Source organism: Crotalus tigris, unplaced genomic scaffold (assembly GCF_016545835.1).
Source record: "Crotalus tigris isolate CLP2741 ecotype Arizona unplaced genomic scaffold, ASM1654583v1 scf7180000024116.2146003, whole genome shotgun sequence".
In the NCBI taxonomy this organism is placed as follows: Eukaryota; Metazoa; Chordata; class Lepidosauria; order Squamata; family Viperidae; genus Crotalus; species Crotalus tigris.
This window is the reverse complement of record NW_024100393.1, coordinates 1,810,917-1,836,165: the sequence shown is the minus strand read 5'-3', so window position 1 is coordinate 1,836,165 and position 25,249 is coordinate 1,810,917. Positions and strand designations below refer to the sequence as shown.

Genomic DNA, 25,249 nt, shown 5'->3' with positions numbered 1-25,249 from the left:
CATTTTTCTCTATTGCTTCTAGAGTTAGTTGATGCTGGGAGGGGGAATGTGGATGAGAGTCCAGCTAGTCATAACAATAATAACTCAGCTGTGGGAACCCAAGGTCATTGGGCCCAGAGTTGATAGCGTTTTGGCAAGGCTGGAGAGCTGGGGACAAAGCCTGCACTTCAAGCTAATTGGGGAATGTGATTTATGACTGTTTATTGGAGGAGGGAATTCTTCAAGCTAATTGGGGAATGTGATTTATGACCGTTAATTGGAGGAGGGAATTGTGCTTTGCTTACTTTGTGCCCAGGGGAGGGGAATTCAGTTTTTGGCTTGACTATGTAGTGCCGATACTCTGTTTCTCGAATAAAAGATTCTTTAAGGTAAACAATGCCTCGAAGTTCTTTTGAAGAGTTTCATCTGTCGGAACCACGACGTGGTGATTCACTTAACAACTGTGACAAGAAAAGTCGTAAAACAGGGGCCAAACTCACGACGTCGCTCTCGCTTCGCAACAAAAAATATTGGGTTCAGTTGTGCTTTGACCCCGAGGACCACTTTTACCCAAAGATTTTACAAATCTAACCTGACCTGCTCAGTGCTCAAAAGTTTCCGTAACAGGAGAAGTAGCTTTAGCTTAGCCAACTGTGATTTGTGCAGTGATTTAAGCATAAGGAGCAGGCCTGCACAACAGAGTTTGCAGAACGAGTGTGCGGCTTGCCAAAGCAGCTTTGTGCGGCCTGCTGGCCCTTTTTTGAAAAATACATTCGCAGCTGCCAGCAGCCCCCTCCCCGCTGAAAAACCCCCATGCTGTTGTATAACACTAGCTTTACCACCACACCACCTGTTGCTACTCGGTTTGCTGCCAAATAGCTGGTTCACAGGCCAGGTACTCCTCGGTGGCCTGCAATAATTTTTAATGTATAAATCTGGGTTTTTCACCCTTTACCAGTTATTCAGGCCTGAGGTACACCAGAGTGATAATTTTATCTGCTTTCTTGTGCTCCTTTTATACACCATCATGGGTGGTGATGGAGGGGGACAGGCCCCAGGGCTGCTAGTTTATTCAGTTTTATTTCATTCTGTTATATAAACACCTGGAAGCATTAGCACTGGGGAAAGCTCAAGTCTCCTCCATCTCTTCTTCCATTTTTTGACTTCAACCCAGTATTGACTCCTGGCAACTACCTTGATAAATCCTTGCAGTTTTCTTAAGAAGGCTATTTCAATTACCACTGCCTCTTTCCTAGGGCTAAGAGAAAATGACTGACCGAAGGTCAGCTAGTTGGCTTTGTGCCTAAGGCGGGACTAGAATTCACAGCCTCCTCTTGATTAGCCCAATGTCAGCCAGCTTTAACGTCTAAGGCGGGACTAAAACTCACAGCCTCTTGATTAGCCCAATGTCAGCCAGCTTTAATGTCTAAGGCGGGACTAAAACTCACAGCCTCCTCACGATTAGCCGAATGTCACTCAGCCAGCTTTAATGCCTAAGGCAGGACTAGAATACACAGCCTCCTGGCGACCGGCCCAGTCACGCAGTTAGCTTTGTCCCTGAAGTGGGACTAAAATTGCTTTCCTCATGACTGGCCCAAAGTCATCCAGTTGGCTTTGTGCATAAGGCAGGACCAGAACCCTTGGTCTGCTGGCGATTGGTCCAAAGTCACCCAGGTGGCTTTCATGCCTAAGGCCGGGACTAGAACTCAGAGTCTGCTGATGATTGGCTGAGTCACCCAGTTGGCTTTGTGCCTGAGGTGAGACTAGATCTCACAGTCTCCTGGTGATTGGCCCAAAGTCACCCTGCTGGCTTTCATGCCTAAGGCAGAATGGAACACCCCAGTGTCTCTTGGTTTCTAGCCTGGTGCCTTAACTACTACACTAAATTGGTTAAAATCATGATGTCCTCATGACAGTCTCCTCGCCTTACCCTTTGCTTTTCCACAGCAATTCCCACCTGCTTTGAATCTTGAACTTTCAACAGAGCAGAAGTCCATTCTAAAGCCGGGCACATCTGGAAGGACCAACCTTGCTCTTTTCTTCTCCAACCCTCACGTGACTTATTTTTAACATCCCCCCAAAATAAGCAGCAGCTCTTTAGGATTTCCTCTTCATCCTTCCTCCCCTATTCAAACTCTGCTCTATTAGTCTTTAAATGAAAAGAGACAAGACAAGCCTTGATGGATTTGCCAATTTATCAATAATTCCTGATTTCACATTCCTGGTGTGCAGAACTGCTAAACACCATCCAACGCTCGGTTCGGCGTACAAAGGCAGTGCATAGAGTCACTTGACTGGGCAAACCACGAATGACGGCGTCCGCAGCTCATCCCAAACTTGACGATAACGAAATTAGGGTTGGCCAGCAGCTTGCTTGTCAAGGAAGCCATCAGCCGAACACGCTAGATCGCTTTCTTGGTGGTCACCCCCTCTGGGATCGGCCTTCTACCTCCGAAACCCATATGCCAAGAGGCGAGATCTCAGCCGTTCCAAAATGAGCGCAGAACCAGCCATTAACATCAATCACAATCTTGTATGATTAGACACCATCTGCCATTCGGTAAAGGTCCGACGTGAAAGGAACCGTTCTCGGCAAAGTTGAGGGCTTAGTCCTCCGGACAGTTATTTGCTGGTATCGGCTAAAAAATGTCCACGCACCAAGGCGTTTGATTTATTGTGAATCCCCATCTTGGCTCCTGGGCCTATTTGTATGCCAGTGAAATCTCTAGTCCCTACTCAGTTTAAGATGTGTGGACTTCACAGTGTTTCAGATGTGTGGATTTAAAATGGCAGCTTTTACGATCTGTGGACGTCAACTCCCAGAATTCCCCTTACAGTCGCTGAGGTTGAGAAACAGTATTCTAAATTAAGGTAGGTAATCCAACACAGCCAGCTTCGTGCCGATTTGAAGTCTAAACTCATAGCTAGAACCTCTAGCTTCAGCGCCACCCAGAAGCAGGTGATTTGGAAGGTTCCAGAAGCCGACAATGTCTAAAAAGATACGGTCAAGGCGGCCAACGTTGTCAATGGAAACCCAAAATTGGCTTGGTTATTTAATGTCCTGTATCCCTCTACCCTGGCATTCAAGAGTTCAAATCCTGAAGCAAAGGCTGCCCAGTGTGGTTTGTAAACAACTGAGTTCTAATAAAAATTAAAAAACCCAGCGACTACCGTTTAGATAAGATGCTCTATTTGTATAGCGATTATTGCTTTAAGTTTGCAATCCAGCAAGGCAGGCTTAGGGACTTGGTAATTCCCCGTGCAATAGATGAATTCAGCCTTTCCCAAAACCATGCTTTCCAAATGTGTTTGGATTACAAGTTCCAGAATTCCTCCCAAATTCTGGGATTGGGGTCTCAGCACCATAGGAGAGCAATCAGAAGGACTCTTTAATACAGGGGTCTTCAAACTTGGCCCTTTTATGACTTGTGGACTTCAACTCTCAGAATTCCTCAGCCAGGCACGCGTGTGCCTGGCTGAGGAATTCTGGGAGTTGAAGTCCACAAGTCAGAAAAGGGCCAAGTTTGAAGACCCCTGCTTTAATATCTCTTCCAGCACAGCGAAGCTGGAAGGGTGATCAAGGCCGCCTTTGCTGAGACATCAACTTTGGACATGCTTCCCAAGAGTAAGAACTTGGGGGCTGTGCCCAGGGAGACCCACAAGCCTCAGGGTAGATCGGATGTCCTTCAACCCACAACTGGGATGCTTGTTTCTAACAGTGGGCCTCAACCGTGGCCACTTTTAAGGCGGGTCAACGTCAACTCCCAGAATTCCCCAGCGAGCATGGCTGGCTGGGGAATTCTGGGAGTTGCAGTCCACTCCTCTTAAAAGTGGCCACCACTGAGACACTGCTCTAGTACAACCAGCGAGGGGCAGCTGACTGCGTTGGAGGCCACTTCCCTAGGCCTGATAGAGGGGGACCACACGGTCTATGAGGCCCCGGCAGATGGGGCAGGAAGGGTTGGGCAAGGCCTGGAAACACTGGAAGCACAAGCAGATGTGGCCACAGGGCAGCACCACACACTGGCGTGGATTGTTCAAGCAAACCACGCAGGCGTTGGCGGGCAGGTCTTCGTCCGGGTTGTGATTCTGCAGGTAGTCTTCAAATTCCCGCTGCTGCGCCTCCCGCTCCCGATTCAGCCGGCGGTTCCGGTGCGCTCGGCGAAGGGCCCGCAGGACCACCACCGCGGCCACCAGGCTGCACAGCAAGCCTGTCCATTTCCAGAAGCTGCTGGCCGACTGCAGACCAGACAGCAGGGTCTGCCAATCCTCCAGGCAGAGGAAATAGCCCGCGCCATTCGAAGGAGGCTGCAGGCAGAGGGTCCCATCCAGGCGCTGGGTCAGCTCACCAATGCCGGTCAGGCTGCTGCCCACCAGGAGCATCTCTTCCGTCTCCAGGAAGCCCTTGGGCTTCTCCCCACTCAGGTAGTGGCTGAGGAGGTCTTTGAAGCCATGGGAGGTCTGCTGGAAGCGTTCGTAGACGGTCTCCAGGGGCAGGTCAACCGCCTGGAGGGGCAGTTCCACACTCACCCCTCCGGCCGCTTGGTCTGTGGGGGAAGTGAGGACAAAAGGGACGGTGTGCAGCTGTTCCAGCACCACCCGCTCACTGTCGGTCCTGCAAAGACAGGAAAGCAATGGGAGGGAAGGCCGCAGGAAAGCCCACCAAGGGTCTCCTGATCAGGAAGGTTCTGGCAGCTGCCAAAAAAGCCAACACAGTGCTGGGCTGCATTAACAGAGGGATAGAATCAAGAGCACATGAAGTGTTAATACCACTTTACAATGCCTTGGTAAGGCCACACTTGGAATACGGCATCCAGTTTTGGTCACCACGATGTAAAAAAGATGTTGAGACTCTAGAAAGAGTACAGAGAAGAGCAACAAAGATGATTAGGGGACTGGAGGCTAAAACATATAAGGAACGGCTGCTGGAATTGGGTATGTCTAGTTTAATGAAGAGAAGGATGAGGGGGGACATGATAGCAGTATTCCAATATCTCAGAGGCTGCCAAAAAAGAAGAGGGAGTCAAGCTATTTTCCAAGGTGCCTGAAGGCAGGACAAGAAGCAACGGATGGAAACTAACCAAAGAGAGAAGCAACCTAGAACTAAGGAGAAACTTCCTGACAGTTAGAACAATTAACCAGTGGAACAACCTGCCTCCAGAAGCGGTGAATGCTCCAACACTGGAAGTTTTTAGGAAGAGACTGGTCAGCCATTTGTCCAAAATGGTGTAGGGTTTCCTGCCTGAGCAGGGGGCTGGACTTGATGACCACCAAGGTCCCTTCCAACTTTTTTATTATTATTATTATTATTATTATTATTGATCATCGCACAGTCAGCCAGATGTTCAGACTGGATTTGGCATTTTGTCTACCTATCGAGTCCTTACCAAGGACCTGGGATAGGTTGTTGTTGTTGTTATATTATTGGTTTTTTGTTGTTGTTATTATTATTCCGGTTAAGAATACATACATGATTAGAGAAAATGATTAAAAAATATACAGATTTCAAGCCGGAATTATTTTTGTTAGGCACAATTGTAGGAAATTACGAGAAAGGGTGCCTATATCTAATTTTACTTATATTAACTGCAGCAAGAATTGTATTCGCTCAACATTGGAAAAAATGAAGGTTTACCAACGGAGGAAGAGTTAATTAAAAAAATCTAACGAGTGGGCAGAAATGGATCAATTGACACTGAAAATGAAAGAGAGAGAAGACTCAGTTTATTTTAGAACATGGGATACCTTTCATCATTGGCCAGAAAAACAAGGTAGAGAGAAAAGAACTTAATATGTATTAGTAAGTTAAATGCTGGAACCCAGACAATATGTTGCTGATAAAATATTAAGCACTTGTGATTATAAAAATTAATAAAATTATATGTATAAAAGGAGTCCAGATTTACCCTGTCCAGAGATAGCTGCAATAGGAACACATGGCTGAGCACCAGTTAGGGAAGGGGTAGGCAACCTTGGCTCTTTTATGACTGGTGGACTTCAACTCCCAGAATTCCTGAGCACAGCATGGCTCAGCTTGGAAACCTCTCCCTTTCTCCTCAGCGTGGCTGGCTCAGGAATTCTGGGAGTTGAAGTCCACGAGTCATAAAAGGAGCCAAGGTTGCCTACCCCTGATTAGGGGAAGGCATTATGCACAGTAGACCAATACTTCAGGTTCTCATGTAGTTTATTTGCTTCTTTACACCCCACCTTTATTATTTTTATAAATAACTCAAGGCAGAGCATATATCTAGTACTCTTCCTTCCTATTTATCCCACAAGAATTCTGTGAAGTGGGTTGGGCTGAGAGAGAGGAACTAGCTCACAGTCAACCAGCCGGCTTTCACACCTAAAGCGGCACTAGAATTCATAGCCTGCAGGTGATTGGCTGAAAGTCAATCAGCTGGCTTTCATGCTTAAGGTGGGACTAGAGCTCATAGCCTCTTGATGATTGGCCCAAGTCACCCAACCGGCTTTCATGCCTAAGGTGGGACTAGAACTAGCCTCTTAGCAATTGGCCCAAAATCACCCCGCCGACTTTCATGCTTAAGGCAGGACTAGAATTCATAGCCTGCAGGTGATTGGCTCAAAGTTACCTAACTGCCTTTCATGCCTAAGACGGGACTAGAATTCATAACCTCCTGGTGATTGGTCCAACTCCCAGAATTGTTTGATTCTGTTGTTTGTTCTCCAAGAGGTAGCTTACCAGCTTCGGGCTAGGCTGTTCCAGATCAATCGATGCTCCTTCAGGATCAGCCTCTCAATCACTCCCTGCAGCTCCTTGTGGTATGGGCTGGTGAGAGCTGCTTCCACCGGTTGGACCACCCCTTAAATGACAGGCAGGCAAAACTGTTACAATCGGCTTGAGCGTGGTCCATTTTAAGTCCAGAAAACCCTTAAGTGGCTTGAAATGGACCCAGCACCCTTCCAGTGAGCTCAGAACCACTCACTGGAAAAAGATACATACTTGGTTAGAAAAAATATTAGATGAACATGTTGATTTTAAACCTGAACTTTTTGTACTAGGTATAATGCCTGAAAAGATTAACAAGCAAAGTCTATATTTGATTTTACACGTCACTACAGCAGCGAGAATAATCTTTGCGCAATATTGGAAGAATGAAGGACTACCACTAGAGGAAGAAATAATTAGAAAAATATTGGACTGCGCAGAGATGGCTAGATTGACTATGAGACTGAAAGATAAAGAAGATACAGATTACTATCAAATTTGGGACTTTATTTTATTGTTGGCTAGAGGAAAGAATAAAGGATTAGGAATTGAATCTGTATTAGCATTGTTGAACCCAGACAGCTCGTTGGTTGAAAAATTAACATATGTATGTAAAAGAAAATCAATAAAAAAAATTTTTTAAAAAAAGAACCACTCATTTTGATCCCCAAATGTTTGCATCATTCTAGAAAGTGGGTGGGTTTCTTGAGAACAGGTGGAAAAGAAGAACATCTGTCTTTGATTTTTTTTCCCATCTTCAGGAAACCACAATAAGGGAAACAGGACCACTACGGTCGCGTGATCAACCACGACAAAGGAAGTGAAAGGACTTCGGCTAAAAGCATTTTGAGCAGGTTCTACAGTTATGGTTTAATGCCGAAAAAGGTTGTTAAGGACTGGGATTGGGAAGAGAAATAAAACTTTAAAGATAGGAGAGCACCATTAAATTCCCAGCCACTGCCCTTCTTTTTGAAATAGCTAGTTCTCTCCCCGGAAATCAGATCAGCCCGTGCTTCGGGGTTTGGAAAGAGATCAAGCTTTTTCAGTAAATCTTTGGGGACTGGATGTATTTCACTCTGATCCCTCCTGCAAAGGAAGTATTTATAGAGATTTAATTGTTTAGCTGTGGCCAGAGGATTTAAGATTATGAATATCTATGTATTGTTATAACCTTAACAGTTGGGTCTGTATGTTGCTTGGAATCCGTTAAGACAGAAGTGGCACCTACAAATAGCTCTAAGCAAGCAAATTATTGTAGTATTTTATTGTGGTATTAAGAGCTCTGGATATATGATATGATATGATATGATATGATATATATATATAACACCAGCCTGAAGATGACGAATGGGACTTCGTCGAAACGTCGCCAAGACACTTCCAATTTTATGCGGGAGAAAACCCAAATAACCAAAGACCTACATACATACATACATACATACATACATACATACATACATACATACATACATTCTGAGGTTTTTGCGGGTGTTTGTATGTAGGTCTTTGGTTATTCGGGTTTTCTCCTGCGTCAAATTGGAAGTGTCTTGGCGACGTTTCGACGAAGTCTCATTCGTCATCTTCAGGCTGGTGTTTTCGGCTTCGTGCTTCTAGGAAGCACGAAGTTTTCGGCTTCGTGCTCCTAGAAGCAGTCCCCCATTGACTTTGCTTGTTGGAAGCCAGTTGGGAAGATTACAGAGGGGGAATCACATGACCCTGGGACAGTGCAACAGTCATAAATCCATGCCAGTTGCCAACAGCTCGAATTGTAATCACGTGATCACAAGGATGCTGCAACGGTCTTATAAAAACTGGTCATAAGTCACTTTTTTCCCCAATGCTGTTGTAACTATAGTACAAACTGTTGCAAGTTAAGGACTAACTATATAGCTTAAAAATGTTTTTTTTTTTTTACAAAACGCTCTGCTACACCAGATTTCAAACTATGGACCGAATATACGTGCTCACTCCCACCCCACACCGATAGGAAGAAAAATCCCAATTCTGTGTGATCAAGAATGTGGCATCCCACATTTGGGAATGTTCAAAAAGAAAAGGTAGATTTATGCATTCAGAGCAAAACATGCCAGACTTCCATCTATTCGTATCTGTAGGGGAAGGGTAATGTTTTCCCATACTGGGGAATATAGGTAGTCCTCAATTTACGACCAGAATTCATTAGATTAGATTAGATTAGATTAGATTAGATTAGATTAGATTAGATTAGATTAGATTAGATTACATTAGATAATCGTTGTTGTCATTTTTTTTACTGTGGGCACAACGGCGCAACATATTAAAAATGAAATTTAGTTGCTTGCTCTCAAAGTGTACACACACACATAAACACACATTTAAACATAGTATATACAACGTACGTAGAGACCTACACCCTTACATATAAGTAACATATAAACATATAAATATTGAGCCCCACACTGATGTTGCTAAGTGAGACAGTTCAGTGAGTTTGGGCCCGTTTTACGACCTAAGTGAATAACTGCAGTTGTTAAATGAGTAACACGGTTGTAAAGAGAATCTGGCTTCCCCCATTGAGTTGGCTTGTCAGAAGTCCCAAAAGGGGAGCACATGACACACACACACACACAACACACACCAGGACACTGCAGCCGTCATAAATATGAGTCAAGCATTCGAATTTTGTTCACCTGACCATGGGGATGCCGCAGCGGTCTTAAATGTGTAAAAACGGTCCTAAATCACTTTTTTTCAGTGCTGTTGCTACTCTGAACAGTCACTAAATGAATTGTTGTAAACTGAGGACTTCCTGTACTCTGAAGCCAAAAATGAAACAGAGACAGAGAAGACGGCTTGGAAAAAGCAACTCCTGAGCCTCCCAGCTTCAGGGCAGATATACTGTATAGTAAACTGATAACTTTCTTTTCAGACAATCACCTGTTTGATATGGTATCGGATAGGTTCTCCTGCTTGAGCAGGGGGCTGGACTAGAAGATCTCCAAGGTCCCATTCTATTCTATTCTATTCTATTCTATTCTATTCTATTCTATTCTATTCTATTCTATTCTATTCTATTCTATTCTATTCTATTCTATTCCATTCCATTCCACTCTACTCTATTCCATTCTATTCTATTCCATATATTCTATTCTATTCTATTCTATTCTATTCTATTCTATTCTATTCCATTCCATTCTATTCCATTCTACTCTACTCTATTCCATTCCATCTATTCTATTCTACTCTACTCTACTTATTCCATTCCATATATTCTATTCTATTCCATATATTCTATTCTATTCTATTCCATTCCATTCTATTCTATTCCATTCCATTCTACTCTACTCTATTCTATTCCATTCTATTCTACTCTACTCTATTCCATATATTCTATTTTATTCCATTCCATTCTATTTTATTCCATTCCATTCCATTCCATTCAATTCTATTCCATTCTACTCTACTCTATTCCATTCCATCTATTCTATTCTATTCTATTCTATTCTATTCTATTCTATTCTATTCTATTCTATTCTACTCTATTCCATTCCATTCCATCTATTCTATTCTATTCTATTCTATTCTATTCTATTCTACTCTACTCTATTCCATTCCATATATTCTATTCTATTCTATTCTATTCCATATATTCTATTCTATTCCATTCTATTCTATTCCATTTTATTCTATTCCATTCCATATATTCTATTCTATTCCATTCCATTCCATATATTCTATTCTATTCTATTCTATTCTATTCTATTCCATTCCATTTTATTCTACTCTACTCTATTCCATTCCATCTATTCTATTCTACTCTATTCTATTCTAGTCTATTCTAGTCTAGTCTAGTCTTGTCTAGTCTAGTCTATTTCTACTCTACTCTATTCCATTCCATCTATTCTATTCTATTCTGTTCTGTTCTATTCCATTTCATTCCATATATTCTATTCTATTCTATTCTATTCTATTCTATTCTATTCTATTCTATTCTATTCTATTCTATTCTACTCTACTCTATTTTATTCTATTCTAATTCTATTCTATTCTAATTCTAATTCTACTCTACTCTACTCTTCTCTACTCTACTCTACTCTACATGTTTCCCTGTCACCAAGTATGGAGCTCTGACTTGCAACAGACTACTGCAGGAGGGATCAGAGTGAAATACCTCCAGTCCCCAAAAATTTACTGAAACACCAGGTCTTGATCCCTTTTCAAATGGGCAGTATTTTCCTATTGTAAATTCTTGTTGATTCCTTGGTGGGCATCTAGCAAGGATAACTGGTGCCGAATTCACCATGATAGGTGGAAAAAGAAGGGACTGAGAAATTGGTGAATGTCTATGGAGATTCTCCATATCCAGGTCCTGGTTGTCCCAAAGGTGCTTTTTTCACGAGGCAACTGAACTTCCTTTGATTTTTCTTTGAAAAAGAAAAAGTCCAAAAAATCTTCTGCAGCAAAAGGTCTTCAAAGAAAAAAAAAAAAAAAAAAACAAGAAAGTCCAGTTGCTTTTTGAAAAAGCACCTTTGGGACAGTTGGAGTGCTGGTTTCCCTGTTCAAACCTTGGCACACCTTTATGCTGAATTCTTACCTTCAAGGACGACGTAGGGGAGGCAGTTACCACCTGCGGCAGACAAAAGGCTGGGAAGATCTGAACTCACCTGGAGCTTCGGAGCCCCCTGCAAAAATGTGGGGGGGGGGAGAGAAAAATGAAAATAGAAGAGGCAATGCCAGAACCAAGGTCACTTGGAACCTCAAACATTTTGCTTATTCACGTATTTACCAAGGACACTCCCAAACCACTGTCTTACACCAGTGGTTCTCAACCTTTTTAATGCCGTGACCCCCCAACCGGTTGTAAGTCGAGGACTACTCAACCGGTCGTAAGTCGAGGACTACTCAACTGGTGCAACACCGTTTGCAGAATGGGACTTTTGGCGGGCTCAGCAGGGCAGAGACAGCCTGGACAATTCCTATTGGCTTTTGAAAGCCAATAGAATTAGACTCTATTCAAGAGAGTCTATTCTATTGGCTTTCGAAAGCCAATAGAATAAAAGGGAGTAGCACAGCTAAGGAAAAGGGGGAAAAAAATGGCGGACTGTGTTGTTTGGCAACCCCTGTGAAATGGTCGTTCGACCCCAAATGGGGTCCTGACCCACAGGTTGAGAACCACTGCCTTACACGAACTTAAACGCTGCTATTGTACATCAGATGAAACACCTGTTTGTTCAGCAACTGGCACAGTCGTGGGCTAATGACTAGAACTGCACATTGCCTGAAGCTGATTCATTTTGTCTGTTCTGAATTAAGACCACTCAAACAAAAGGGATGACTGAGAGTCACTTTGGTAAAGTGGTTAGGGTGCTGGCCTAGAAAACAGGGGATGGTGAATGCTAGACCAGTGATGGTGAACCTTTTAGAGACCAAGTGCCCAAACTGCAACCCAAAACCCACTTATTTATCACCGGGTGCCAGGTGGGTGTGGCTCACTGGGTGGGCGTGGCTGTGGTGGTCATGGCAGATTGGCTGGGTGTGGACAAGGTGGGTGTGATCACCTCCATGTTGCTCATGGGGAGGGACGCCTGTGGGGGCTGGGCAGGGTTGGGGGAGATCCAGGGGGTTTCTGGCAGGTGGGGCGGTGGCAGGAGGCTCGTCCTGCTGGGTGAGGCAAGGTGAAGCAGGGCGGGGGTGCCATTGTCACAGGGCAAGGTGAGGCCGGGACGGCTGCTGCCTGACACCATCGGCCCCTGCACACAGAGGCCAGCGAGCGCATGGCTGCTGGGATGCATCTGGCCATGTGGGACCTTGGTGAGTTAATGGGCGGCTGGTTGAAGAAGGATGGTTGCCATCTTCGGAGCATGGTGCACGTGCCCAGCGAGGGCTCTGAGTGCCGCCTCTGGCACGCGTGCCATAGGTTCGCCACCACTGTTCTAGACCTAATGTCATGGCTCCGACAGATGAAACTCTTCAAAGAACTTCGAGGCAGGGTTTCCCTTAAAGAATCTTTATTCGAGCAGCATAACATCGGCAGGTACATAGGCCAAGCCAAAATCTGAATTCCCCTCCCCTGAGCACATAGTATCAAAGCACAATTCCCTCTAATTAACAGTCATAAATCACATTCTCCAATTAGTTTGAAATGAAGGCCTTTCCTCCAGTTCTTCTACTGCCATTTCTTATCATCTCTTATTTCAAAAAGCCTTAATTCTCACCCTTATACAGTATTGTTATGTCTAACTAATCTCCCATGCTCATTCCTCCTCCTCCTCTCCCCCAGTATCATCTAATTCTAACTCTAAGAGTAAAACATAAAGTAAAGGAAAATGGCTGCATCTCCATATGTTGTCAAAGCAAGAACATCCAATGTTGCAGCGCTGACACCTGCCTTAGGCATGAGATGGGTTACTTTGGGCCAATCACCAGGAGAGTGTGAGTTCTAGTCCCGCCTTAGGCAGCAAACCTGGCTAGATGATATTGGGCCAATCAACAGGAGACAGTGAGTTCTGGTCCCTCTTTAATAGGAAAACTGGTTAGGTGACTTTGAGACAATTACCAGGAGACTGTGACATCTAGTCCCTCCCTTAGGCTTGAAAGTTGGCTAGTGATATTGGGCCAATCACCAGGAGACACTGTTCTAGTCCTGCCTTAGGCATGAAAGCCAGATGGATAAGTTTGGGCCAATCACCAGGAGGCTATGAGTCCTGCCTTAGGCATGAAAGCTGGCTGGGTGATTTAAGATTAAGCTTAATCTTAATCTTAACACATTTGAATCCAATTTATGGATGCAAGATAATGCCGATGTTACAAGAGGTTATACCTTTCATCAGAACAATAATTAAAGTGCTGGAAAATATAAATATTATACTATAAAACACCATTCTTGCTTTCTCAAGAGCAAGGGAAGGACAATTACACAATACCTGGATAGATTTTAATTGGAATTTTTACATTGTGTGGTTGCTTTAGTTTATGGCATGCTGCCTGGAGTCGCAATGCTTAAGAACAATTCTTTAAATAAATCAAGAAGCACACATTAGAAATCCTCTAAAACAATGTTTTTCAACTTGGCAACTTTAAGATGTGTGGACTTCGACTTCCAGCATGCTGGCTAGGGAATTCTGGATACTGAAGTCCACAGATCTTAAGATCGCCAAGTTTGAAAAACACTGCTTTAACTAAAATAATAGATAAATGTCACACCTGGATTTTGGACACCACCTTGGCTTTCTTCCTGTGCAGGTAATAAAAGAGGCCAGAAAAGGCCAGGCTTGACCCCAAACAGATTGCTTCTCCTATCGTAAAGGGAAAAGTATCCATCGAAGCTGACCCTGGAAGAAAAAAAAAACAAAACCCGAATAAGAACTCAGCTACCATCCAGGAATGGCAAGACACCTCACAGTCCGTTAGTCCCTTGCCAAAACAAAACAAGAAAGCAAGATGGAGAACCAATACATCAGCATACCAAGTCTTAGCAATAAGGTAGGTCCAGGCTGATCTTCCCATAGAGCTCAATATTTTGCCTGGACTTATGTTATAATTCAGTGATGGCAAACCTTTTAGACACCGAGTGCCCAAACTGCAACCCCAAACCCACTTATGCATCGTCGAGTGCCGGGTGGGTGTGGCCCATTGGGTGGGCATAGCTGCGGTGGTAACAGCAGACTGGGTGAGACTAAAAAGTTCAATCAATCAATTCCAACTTTGCAAGATCTTTTTTTTTTCCAGTGAGAAGTTGAAATTGACTGATTAAGTGAACCTTTTTTGGGGGGGGCACATGGTGGCGGAGACCTAAAGTGAAAAGGTTTTATAAAACCCAGCTGAAGGCCTAGGACCGGGTGACGGCGCGTGTGCCCACAGAGAGGGCTCTGAGTGCCGCCTCTGGCACCCGTGCCATAGGTTCGCCACCACGGTTATAATTGGTGTCTCTTCTTCAAATTAAAGACTTTTAAAGAAAGCATAAAAAGCTTTGTCTGTTGAAACAGCAAATCCGATATTATCAAGGGTCTAAAAACAACTCGGAATATTAAACAGATAAACCCTGGTACAGGTTGGGTTGCTCTCGACTTACAACTATTCATTTAATGACTGTTTGAAGTCGCAATGGCACGAAAAAAAAAGAGACGTGGCTGCTTTTCACACTTATAACCACTGCAGCATCTCCAAGGTCATGTGATCAAAATGTGAAAGCTTGGCAATTGATTCATATTTACGACGGTTCCAGTGTCATGTCATCATCTTTTGGGATCATCTGACGAGCAAAGTCAGTGGGGAAGCCAGGTTCACTTAACAACAGTGTTACTAATTTAAAAACTGCGGTGATTCACTTAACAACCGGGAGAAGAAAAATTGTAAAATGAAGCAAAACTTAACCGCCTCACTTAGCAACAGAAATTTTGGGCTCAACTGTGGTCCTAAGTTGAGGACGACCTGTACATTACCACTCTGTGTTTGCATCGTGAGTCAAATGTTCCCTTGAGTAACAGGAAGTCTCAAGGCCATTTTTTTTTTTTTTTTAGATCACTCAGGTTGCTGGACCTTTTATATTATATTAAGAGAAACCTTCCTTTTCCATCTAGTTTCCATTTAACAAGTTAAACTGGAGACTGAGCGACTAAAATATATATCTATTTGTACAATGCATGTGGAAGATATTTTTCAATTTAGAATAGGGGCCTTGGATGTCTTCTGGTCATACCCCCTGCTCAAACAGGAGACTCTCCCTGCAGCATTTCAAACAAGTGGCTGTCCAGTCGCTTCTTAATTTATTCTTATTTCTGGATAACAGCCTCATTTGTCAACTGATTTCTCATATTCTACAAACTTTCATTTGTCATCTTCCTTTCCAACTCATGGGCTTGTAACTCCTCCCAGCTGACTTCCAACTTTGAAAAGAAAAATCCCCTTTCTGAAGTTTGAGATTTGTTTTTTTGTTTTTTTTAACTTTCAAGGGTTTTTTCAGCTGTCTCTGCAAAATAGTTTTCCATTCATATCTTCTCTGTGAATTCTCAGGCTGCTCTTTTGCCTTTCAAGGCATTTTTGGGCTACCCTTATAAAATATGTTTCAATCTCAGAGAGCTCTGCAGTGATATAAGTGGTGTTTCTCAAGCTTGGCACGTTTAAGATGGACTTAAGCCAGCTGGGAGTTAAAGTCCACCCACCTTAAACTTGCCAAGGTTGAGAAACACTGATTTAATGCTTTTATTCAAGAGAGTATGGCATGGATGCTCTGAAAACAATTGTTCAGAGAAGTTTGGTCAATGAGGACATAAAGTAAGCTGAATAAAAGCAATCTGAGTGGCTTATCTGCATAAGGATGCTTTACTGGATGTGTACCTTGAAGCTCTCCTCCATACCAAAATGGGTTTCTGGCCAAAGACCACAGCTGGGTCAAAATTGCTAGAAAAAGTCCTTAATTTTCTGCAATATGCATTTAGTATCAAATTTTCTGAAATATACATTTGCTACTAAATCGGACCTTTCTGCTGACAAAAACACAGAAGGCAGCTCAGAACAACAATCAAGGAAAAGAAAAAGTACAATAACGCCAGCGAAGTCAGTTTATTTAAAACCAAGGAGAAATTAAAAGTTTTGGGAAACAGAGGTCTTTCCCCCACCCCTGCGCCTGCCTGGAGCCTAATCCATCGGCACTCTCTGCACATGCTCAGAAGCACCTTTGTTTTAAAGATTGCCAGAGGCGGCAGGCTTACTTACCAAGCTGCTACAAGGAAAATTGACTAATGGCCATCGACGACCCGAAGCTTGCTTCCTGTTTCACTTTCGAACCAAACAGCAGTACCGGAGCCTTGTCGACCGACTACGGTGACGCAAAGGTGCATGGGAAATAAAGTTCCTAGGCCCGCTAAGCCAGCTTTCCGTCTCTATGCCTTCTTGCTTTGAAAACCACAACTCCCGGCATGCCTTCTTCCTCTTTATAGTTCTGGCGAGGAGCTACGCTCAGTCTCGCGATTCAGTGCAAGCGGGGGTTATAAGCATTTGCGCTCTTTGAGAACTACGAATCCCATCAGGCCTCGGGGCCAAGTTCTTTCAATCTCCGGCTATTGAGAGAACCAAGTACTGTAGGCCAGGGTTCTTCAAAGTTGGCAACTTTAAGACTTGTGGAAATAATGATGATGATGATGATGCTTCCATCCTGTGATTATATCTCTAATAACATCAAACATCCACATCTGCCTGTCCCAGGTCCTTGGTAAGGACTCGATAGGTAGACAAAAATGCCAAATCCAGTCTGAACATCTGACTGACTGCGCGATGATCCTCAATAGTAATAATAATAATGTTGGGAGGGACTTTGGAGGTCATCTAGTCCAACCCTCTGCTAAGGCAGGAAATCCTATACCAGGGGTAGGCAACCTTGGCTCTTTCATAACTCGTGGACTTCAACTCCCAGAATTCCTGAGCCAGCATGGCTCAGCTTGGAAACCTCCCCCTTTCCCCTCAGCATGGCTGGCTCAGGAATTCTGGGAGTTGAAGTCCACAAGTCATAAAAGAGCCAAGGTGGCCTACCCCTGCCCTATACCATTTCAGACAAATGGCTGTCCAGTCTCTTCTTAAAAACTTCCAGTGTTGAAGCATTCACCGCTTCTGGAGGCAGGTTGTTCCACTGGTAAATTGTTCTGTCAGGAAGTTTCTCCTTAGTTCTAGGTTGCTTCTCTCCTTGACTAGTTTTTATCTGAGTCCACGAGTCATGAAGTGGGCTAGGCCTAGGCCAGAGTTAAGCAATCTTGGCTCTTTTATGACTCGTGGACTTCAACTCCCAGAATTCCTGAGCCAGCATGGCTCAGCTTGGAAACCTCTCCCTTCCCCCTTCGCATGGCTGGCTCACGAATTCTGGGTATTGAAGTCCACAAGTCATAAAAGAGCCACGGTTGCCTACCCCTGGCTTAGGGTCACCTGCTTGAGCAGAGGGTTGGACTAGAAGATCTCTGGGGTCCTTTCTGTTATTCTGTCCTTGTTACTCTGTTATTTTCTATGATCATGTGTATCCATCCCATAAAGCCCAAAGAAAGTACAGAATGGTATAGGACAGGGGTCTTCAAACTTGGCCACTTTAAGACTTGTGGACTTCAACTCCCAGAATTCCTCAGCCAGCCGTGAGGACTGGCTGAGGAATTCTGGGAGTTGAAGTCCACAAGTCTTAAAGTGGCCAAGTTTGAAGATCCCTGGTATAGGAGGTTGGGCAAGGGTTTGGACTAGAAGGTCCCTTCCAACCCTAATACAGGTAGTCCTTGACTTACGACAATTCATTTAGTGACCATCCAAAGTTACAACAGCCCTGAAAAAAGGGACTTATGACCGTTTTTTTACACTTGGATGACCGTGGCAGCCTTCCCCGCGGTCACCTGATTTACAATTGGATGCTTGACCACTGGTTCATATTTATGATCGTCACCGTTTTCCGGGGTCACGGGATCCCCGTCTGTGACCTTTTCACAAGCAAATTCAGAATCTGGGAAACCAGATTCACTTCACAACCAGTGTTACCAATTTAACAACCACTGCGATTCCCTTAACAAACAGGGCAAGAAAAGTTGTAAAAGGGGTCAAGACTCCCTTAACGAATGTCTCACTTGGCAACATAAATTCTGGGCTCAATTGTGGTCGTACGTCGAGGACTACCTATATTCTGTGTTCTGATATATTATTTCCTACTTTCAAGTTTCGTTGTTCTTTTTTTTTTAAATTTATTTTAACGAAACGAACCCTGGAATATCAGCCTGTGTCTAGAGCAGTGGTTCTCAACCTTTTTAATGCCGTGACCCCCAACCGGTCGTAAGTCGGGGACTACTCAACTGGTACAGCACCGTTTGCAGAATGGGACTTTTGGCGGGCTCAGCAGGGCAGAGACAGCCTGGACAATTCCTACTGGCTTTTGAAAGCCAATAGAATTAGACTCTATTCAAGAGAGTCTATTCTATTGGCTTTCAAAAGCCAATAGAATAAAAGGGAGTAGCACAGCTAAGGAAAAGGGGGGAAAAATGGCAGACTGCGTTGTTTGGCGACCCCCATGAAATGGTCATTCAACCCCAAATGGGGTCCCGACCCACAGGTTGAGAACCACTGGTCTAGAGCAATGATGGCAAACCTTTTAGTAAGGTAACCAACCATCGTCCTTTAGGGAGGACAGTCCTCCTTTTGTGAGTTCTGTCCCCCTCGAAAAGTGTCCTCCTTCATGTCCTCCTTTTTGATATTTGAAGAGTAATCTGCAGGGCTTTTTTTTCCCTCATAGAATGCTCGGAACGGCGTTCCGGCACCTTTTTTTGATGTTTTTTTTTCAACTTTTGCATGAGCTGTGCTACTTCTGCTATTGGCTTTTGAAAGCCAATAGGAATTGCTGCTGAGCACGCCAAAACACCCGGCTGGCAAACTTTGCACATGCAAGTTGTCTGTATTATTGTTGCAATGAATAAAATGTTTCTTTTGTTTACGATATTTTCTTCTTCAATTTATTTGTGTCCTCCTTTTCATTGTAAAAAAGTTGGTCACCTTACTTTTAGAGACCGAGTGCCCAAACCGCAACCCAAAACTCACTTATTTATCACAAAGTGCCAGGGCCGCACCAGCATGGTGGTGCCCTCGGGGGGGGGGGTAGGTGGGCGTGGACATGGCCCACTGGGTGGGCGTGGCTGCAGTGGACACGCAGACTGAGTGGGCGTGGCTGGGGTGGGTGTGGCCACCTAGATGTTGCTCATAGGGGGAGCCGAGGTGGCGCAGCAGTTAGAGTGCAGTACTGCAGGCCACTTTAGCTGACTGTGTTCAGCAGGTCAGCGGTTCAAATCTCACCGGCTCAAGGTTGACTCAGCCTTCCATCCTTCCGGGGTAGGTAAAATGAGGACCCAGATTGTTGGGGGCAATGTAAATACATTGCTTACTGGTGTACACCGCTTAGAGAGTGCTTGCACTTAAAGCGGTATATAAGTCTCATAAATAAATAAATAAATAAATGCCTGTGGGGTCTGGGCAGGATTGGGGAAGATCCAGGGGGTCTCTGATGGGTAGGGCAGTGGGCAGGAGGCTCGTCCTGCAGAGTGAGGCAGGGGGTAGGGCACGAGTGCCATTGCTGCGGGACAAGGTGAGGCAGGGGCGGCCGCTGCCTGACACCATCAGCCCCTGCACACACAGAGGCCAGCGAGCGCAGGGGGGCACGCTCTACCACCTCTAAAATCAAGCTTGCTAGCCAGCTGCTTCACCTCCTTTGTGCTGGGTGGGGCTGCCACTCTGGGCACCAGCGGTGGCCTAATGGACTTGCGCGAGATGGCGGTGGCGGCAGGTGTGCCCACAGAGAGGGCTCTGAGTGCCGCCTCTGGCACGTGTGCCATAGGTTCGCCATCACTGGTCTAGAGTCTAAAATCTTTGCTCAGGTACAGCATGGAAATATCAGCAGGTCTAAATAGCCCCAATTCGGAACAAATTTACAATTGGCCCTCCTGTAACTAAACTGCCAATCTAGAGCAGTGGTTCTCAACCTGTGGGTCGGGACCCCATTTGGGGTTGAACGACCATTTCACGGGAGTCGCCAAACAACGCAGTCTGCCATTTTTTCCCCCTTTTCCTTAGCTGTGCTACTCCTTTATTCTATTGGCTTTTGAAAGCCAATAGAATAGACTCTCTTGAATAGACTCTAATTCTATTGGCTTTCAGAAGCCAATAGGAATTGTTCAGGCTGTCTCTGCCCTGCTGAGCCTGCCAAAAGTCCCATTCTGCAAACGGTGCTGTACCAGCTGAGTAGTCCTCGACTTACGACCGGTTGAGTAGTCCTCGACTTACGACCGGTTGGGGGTCGCGGCATTAAAAAGGTTGAGAACCACTGATCTAGAGTCACTCCTGATTTGTGGCCTACTAGGCCGGAAAGAGGAAACAGGGCTGTACTCTCCAATGGATTTTTTTCCACTTTTTTTTTTATTCCGTCACACAGTTTTGAAGTCCACTTTGAAACAGTCAAGCGGAAAGTGCTTTTAATAGTAAAGACATCAAGAGCAGCCCTCCCTCCCTCCCCCCTCCCCACCCCAGTTTTAGACACACACACATACACACACACACACTAATCCAAGGCACTAATCTCCACCAAGCTCAATTAAGATGGGAGCAAGTTTGGAATTTCTCAGCCAAGCTAATTTGGATTCGATTGCGAGCTTGGGAAAGGATTAAAGGAAACCGCGTTGGAAGCGAGTTCAAATTCATTCCTCGCTTCTCCCGTCTCCTGCCAGATTCCGAAGATATCCTTGGGATAGGTTTGGGGTTTTTTGTGTGTGTGCTTTGAAGAGGGAGATCTGCGTCTGCGCGGGATTCCTAGCAACCAATCCAGGGGGGTCCACCTCTGTTTTTGTGAAAAAGGGGTACGAAGCTTGGGGAGATGCGACGCGAGCGGACGAAAAAAAGGCAGTTTGTCTTTCCACAGTGATTGGGTGGGATTGTGCTTTGGCAGGTGTACAATCTTCTCTCCTTTTGCCTATGCAACACAAATGACTTTGGCTCCCGATTCGAAAGAAGCACGACGGAGAATAGTCTGTATGCCCAACCCTGGTTTTCTTCTTTGGATGCTTGATTGGCAGGAGAAAGATAGCCAGTCCCTTTTAATTTATTACACCCTGACACCAAGGGATAAATGCTCCCTGGTGCATCTTAGCCGGACAGTGATCCGGGAGTTTTCCAAAACTTTTTTTTCAAGCTGTGGAATCTGTTCAGTTAAAATAAAAGAAAGGGAAATTCATGTGGCGCCTATATCAGCTGGCAAGCCCTGTTCTTCACTTTCTCTCTAATCAGTGTTTCCCAATCTCTGCCACTTTGAGCTGTGCGGAGTTCAACTCCCAGAATTCCCTGGCAAGGGAATTCTGGGAGTTGAAGGCCGCACAGCTCAAAGTGGCAGAGATTGGGAAACACTGCATTTTGGTTTCGGGTAGTGATGGCAAACCTTTTAGAGACCGAGTGCCCCAAAACTGGCTGTGCCCCCGCTCCACCCCCCTGCCCTGCCCCCACTCTGCCCCCCATCCCCTGCCCCGCCTGCCCACAGGACCACTCACGGACTCCAGGGCCCGCCGCAGATCACCTAGGCAGCCCAGCAGCGCTATGGTGGCCATGCCCTCTGCCCGCACCCCGCAGCATCATAGGGGTGAGGGCAGAGTCTTGTCTACGCTGCCTGGCTGCCATGTCCTTGGCTGCGCTGCTCCGTGTGGGCCATGCTCGGGGGCGACTCTCCTCCAGGGGGGCTGCTGGTGAGGAGGGGGTCACAGGGGGAGGCAAGGCTGGGGCAACGGCACGTGTGCCCACAGAGAGGGCTCCGAGTGCTGCCTCTGGCACACGTGCCATAGGTTCGCCACCACTGCCTTAAGCCATGCAGGAGATCTCGACAGCAACTGAGATGGCTTATGAAACATATAGCATGAGAGACAAATTTGAATCCTGGCAATTAGCTATAGGATGCCTTCAGGTTCAGGAGCAGGGTATCGCTGATTACACCTGTAATCGTGGGTAATTGCAACCTTCCTGTGCTCGGTGGAAGAAGCTTCTTACAGGTAATCTCGCTGGCCTGTTGGGAAGAAATCTGCTAAACTGGGTGGATTCTGCTCCGATCCAGTAGGATTACACTTCCCCGTTCTCCCTGCAATGCTTCTGGTGTGTTGGGAACAAATCTGTAAAACTGGGTGGATTGTCCCAAAGGTGCTTTTTCCAAAAGGCAATTGGACTTTCTTATTTATTTATTTATTTATTTTCATTTGAAAACATTTCGCTTGTCATCCGAGAAGCTTCTTGAGCTTCTTCAGCTTCCTCACAACCGAAAAAGCTCCTTGGGTGAGAAGTGAAATGTTTTCAAATGAAAACAACAACGTAAGTCCACTTTCCTCTGGAAAAACCACTTTTGGGACAACCGTGACCTGGATGATGGAGAATTTCCATAGAAACTGGATGGATTCTGCTCTGATTCTAGTAGTGTTCTCTGGATCCATGTTCTAGGCAACCGTGGTTCTTTTATGACTCGGGGACTTCAACTCCCAGAATTCCTGAGCCGGCCATGCTGAGGGGAAAGGGAGAGTTTTCCAAGCTGAGCCATGCTGGCTCAGGAATTCTGGGAGTTGAAGTCCACGAGTCATGAAGGAGCCATAGTTCCCCCATGCTGGCACAAGAATTCTGGGAGTTGAAGTCCACGAGTCATGAAGGGGCCATAATTCCCCCATGCAGGTTCAGGAATTCTGGGAGTTGAAGTCCACGAGTCATAAAAGAGCCGAGGTTGCCTACCCCACGTTTCAAGGGGTTCCCTGACGAATCTGTAATGTCCATAAACCTAGCAAGCTGCAGTTGGAATTCCCCCACTGAATCCAGAGAGTCACCTTCCAACCTGGAGATTCAAAGAGGAAAAGCATCCTCCTCGGTGTGGTTCCCAGACCCACCGCCCCCTTCCCCCCAAACAGCAAAGCTGCAAAGCCGACCTAGAGAAGCAGAAGAAAGATGGCACCAGGGCTCTGCAAAGGATTGCCGAGGCCCCGAGTTAGCTGGAGATGAGAAGAAAAGCCAAAGACGTTGAATTGGAGAGTCTCCGCGGATCCCACAGAGGAAGAAGTGAGGGCCTTAGTGAAGAGGAGGAAGCGGTGCGTTTTGCTCCTTCCTGACCTAAGAAAAGTAGTCTTGGAAGGAAGGCAGAGCTTCTGCTTTTCCTTGTCCCGGTGCACCAACTGAAGATGTCCAGGCAGGGGTTGCCAAGTGCTTCTAAGTGAGCAGGACTGTGCAGGGTTGGACAGATGTATGTACAGGAACTGCCAGAGATGCAACTTATTTCCTTCCTTCCTTCCTTCCTTCCTTCCTTCCTTCCTTCCTTCCTTCCTTCCTTCCTTCCTTCCTTCCTTCCTTCCTTCCTTCCTTCCCCTACCATACCTCACAGTACTTCCCAGGGTTCATGAAAGAGCCTTTTGGGCAGTCAAAGTGCTCTAAAAAGTCCCGCGAGTTGCTGAGAGTGCCGATGACCCGGAACTTGTCGGGGCTGTGGGGATCCGTCATCAGGCCCTCGTGCGAGCTCTCCGGCGTCCGCACAGAGCACCAAACCTGCATTGGGAGGAAGAGGATGAGCAGAGCGTTAACGGTGCAGAGAGGTCAAAGGCGTCGCGTGCCTCAAGTGTAGCCGTACAGGGTTTGTTTGGTCAGAAGTAGCCAAATTTCAACCAAGTTGATTTGGGGGTAAAGAGGTACAGGCAGTCCTCGACTTACAACAGTTCACTGAATGACTGTTCAAAGTTACAAAAGCGCTGGAAAAAGTGACTCGTCGCCGTTTTTCACCCTTACGACCGTTGCAGCATCCTTGTTTGTGATGGTTGCAGTGTCTCAGGGTCATGTGATCATTTTTTGCCACCTTCTGACAAGCCAAGTCAATAGGGAAGCTAGATTCACTTAACAACCGAGTGACTAACTTAACTGCAGTGATTCACTTAACGACTGTGATGTGAAAGAAAGGTTGCGAAACGGGGCAAAGCTCACTGAACAACTGTTTTGCTTAGTGACAGAAATTTTGGGCTCAATTGTGGTTGTAGGTGAGGACTACTTGTACAATATTCTGGCTCTCTGTGAGGATGTGCAGGTAGTCCTCAGGTTACAACCACTATTGGGACCAGGATTGTGGTTGTTTAAGTGAAGCAGTCGTAAAGTGCAATGTCCTGTGACCACAGACTAGGACAGGACAGGATAGAACAGAACAGAACAGAATAATAACTTTATTGTCACTTTGAATGTACACTAATCGGCATACTTTAAAATGAAATTTCGTTGCATACAGCTCTCAAAGGATCACCACCTCCGATATACACTACATAAATATGACAAAAATAAATAAAAACAAAAATTATGCAAACGCCCACATACCCACATATTTGCTATGACACAAACAACACAGTTTAGTTCGGATGTATACGTGTGCTTGGCGAGAAAAACGAATCTTGCGAGTTTACCCCAGGCGTTACAAAATCGGGTAGTCCTGCTATAAATACTTTGAAACCTCCTCCAGGAGGGGAGCAACAGAAACAGACCGTAAAGTGGGTGTGTGGGGTCCCTAACGATGCTCTGAGCTCTAAGCACATAGCGCTTGTAAGCAGCATCCTGCATGCAAGAGAGCGAGCTTCCTATGATCTTCTCGGCTGTCCTCACCACTCTCTGTATGGACCTTCCATTTGAGGCACGGCTGCCACCAAACCAGACAGTGATACAGTTTGTTAAAATGCTCTCAATCATGCCTCTGTAAAAAGTGGCCAGGACAGAAGGAGAAAGATGTGCTCTCCTTATCCGACGCAGGAAATGCAGATGCTGCTTTGCACACTTCACTAAGGATGACGTGTGGAGAGAGACCAAGTCAGATTGTTAGTTATTTGCACCCCCCCCCCCAGATACATTACCTAGTAATCGCAGATCCCTCGTAACTCCAGTGCACAGGGGTCACCATGTGGGAAGTGGGGGGACTCCCAGGTAAGGAGCACAGGAGAATTTCACTAGGGGAGGCAGGGGGAGCCCTACCTGGAAGGGTGGCACAAGCCACACCTGGGCATGGGAAGGCCAGGAGACTTA

General features: G+C 45.5%; 2 protein-coding genes across 4 annotated transcripts in view; both read right to left on the bottom strand.

Moving 5' to 3' along the window:
* Positions 1–2,159: 2,159 nt before the first annotated feature.
* LOC120298607 (mitochondrial ubiquitin ligase activator of nfkb 1-A-like) lies at positions 2,160–16,540 on the bottom strand. 2 transcript variants are annotated; one of them, XR_005554152.1, is made up of 6 exons: positions 16,403–16,540; positions 13,892–14,019; positions 11,283–11,370; positions 6,683–6,803; positions 3,802–4,594; positions 2,160–3,744 (listed from the first exon to the last, which is right to left on the bottom strand). XR_005554152.1 is itself a non-coding variant. In XM_039322525.1 (5 exons), the coding sequence occupies exons 2-5, from the start codon at positions 14,006–14,008 to the stop codon at positions 3,880–3,882; spliced, it is 1,041 nt and encodes a 346-aa protein (XP_039178459.1). In that variant the 5' UTR covers positions 14,009–14,019; positions 16,403–16,540; the 3' UTR covers positions 2,160–3,879. The 2 variants fall into 2 exon arrangements, 1 of the variants encoding a protein (XP_039178459.1); XM_039322525.1 differs by having other exon boundaries at positions 2,160–4,594.
* Positions 16,541–22,820: 6,280 nt separating this feature from the next.
* Positions 22,821–25,249, bottom strand: part of ECE2 (endothelin converting enzyme 2) — a 78,191-nt gene continuing 75,762 nt past the window's right edge. For both annotated transcript variants that reach the window (XM_039322532.1, XM_039322531.1), the window contains exon 19: positions 22,821–23,743. In XM_039322532.1, the coding sequence (XP_039178466.1) occupies positions 23,567–23,743 (177 nt within the window). In that variant the 3' untranslated portion in view covers positions 22,821–23,566. The remainder of the gene's footprint in view (positions 23,744–25,249) is intronic.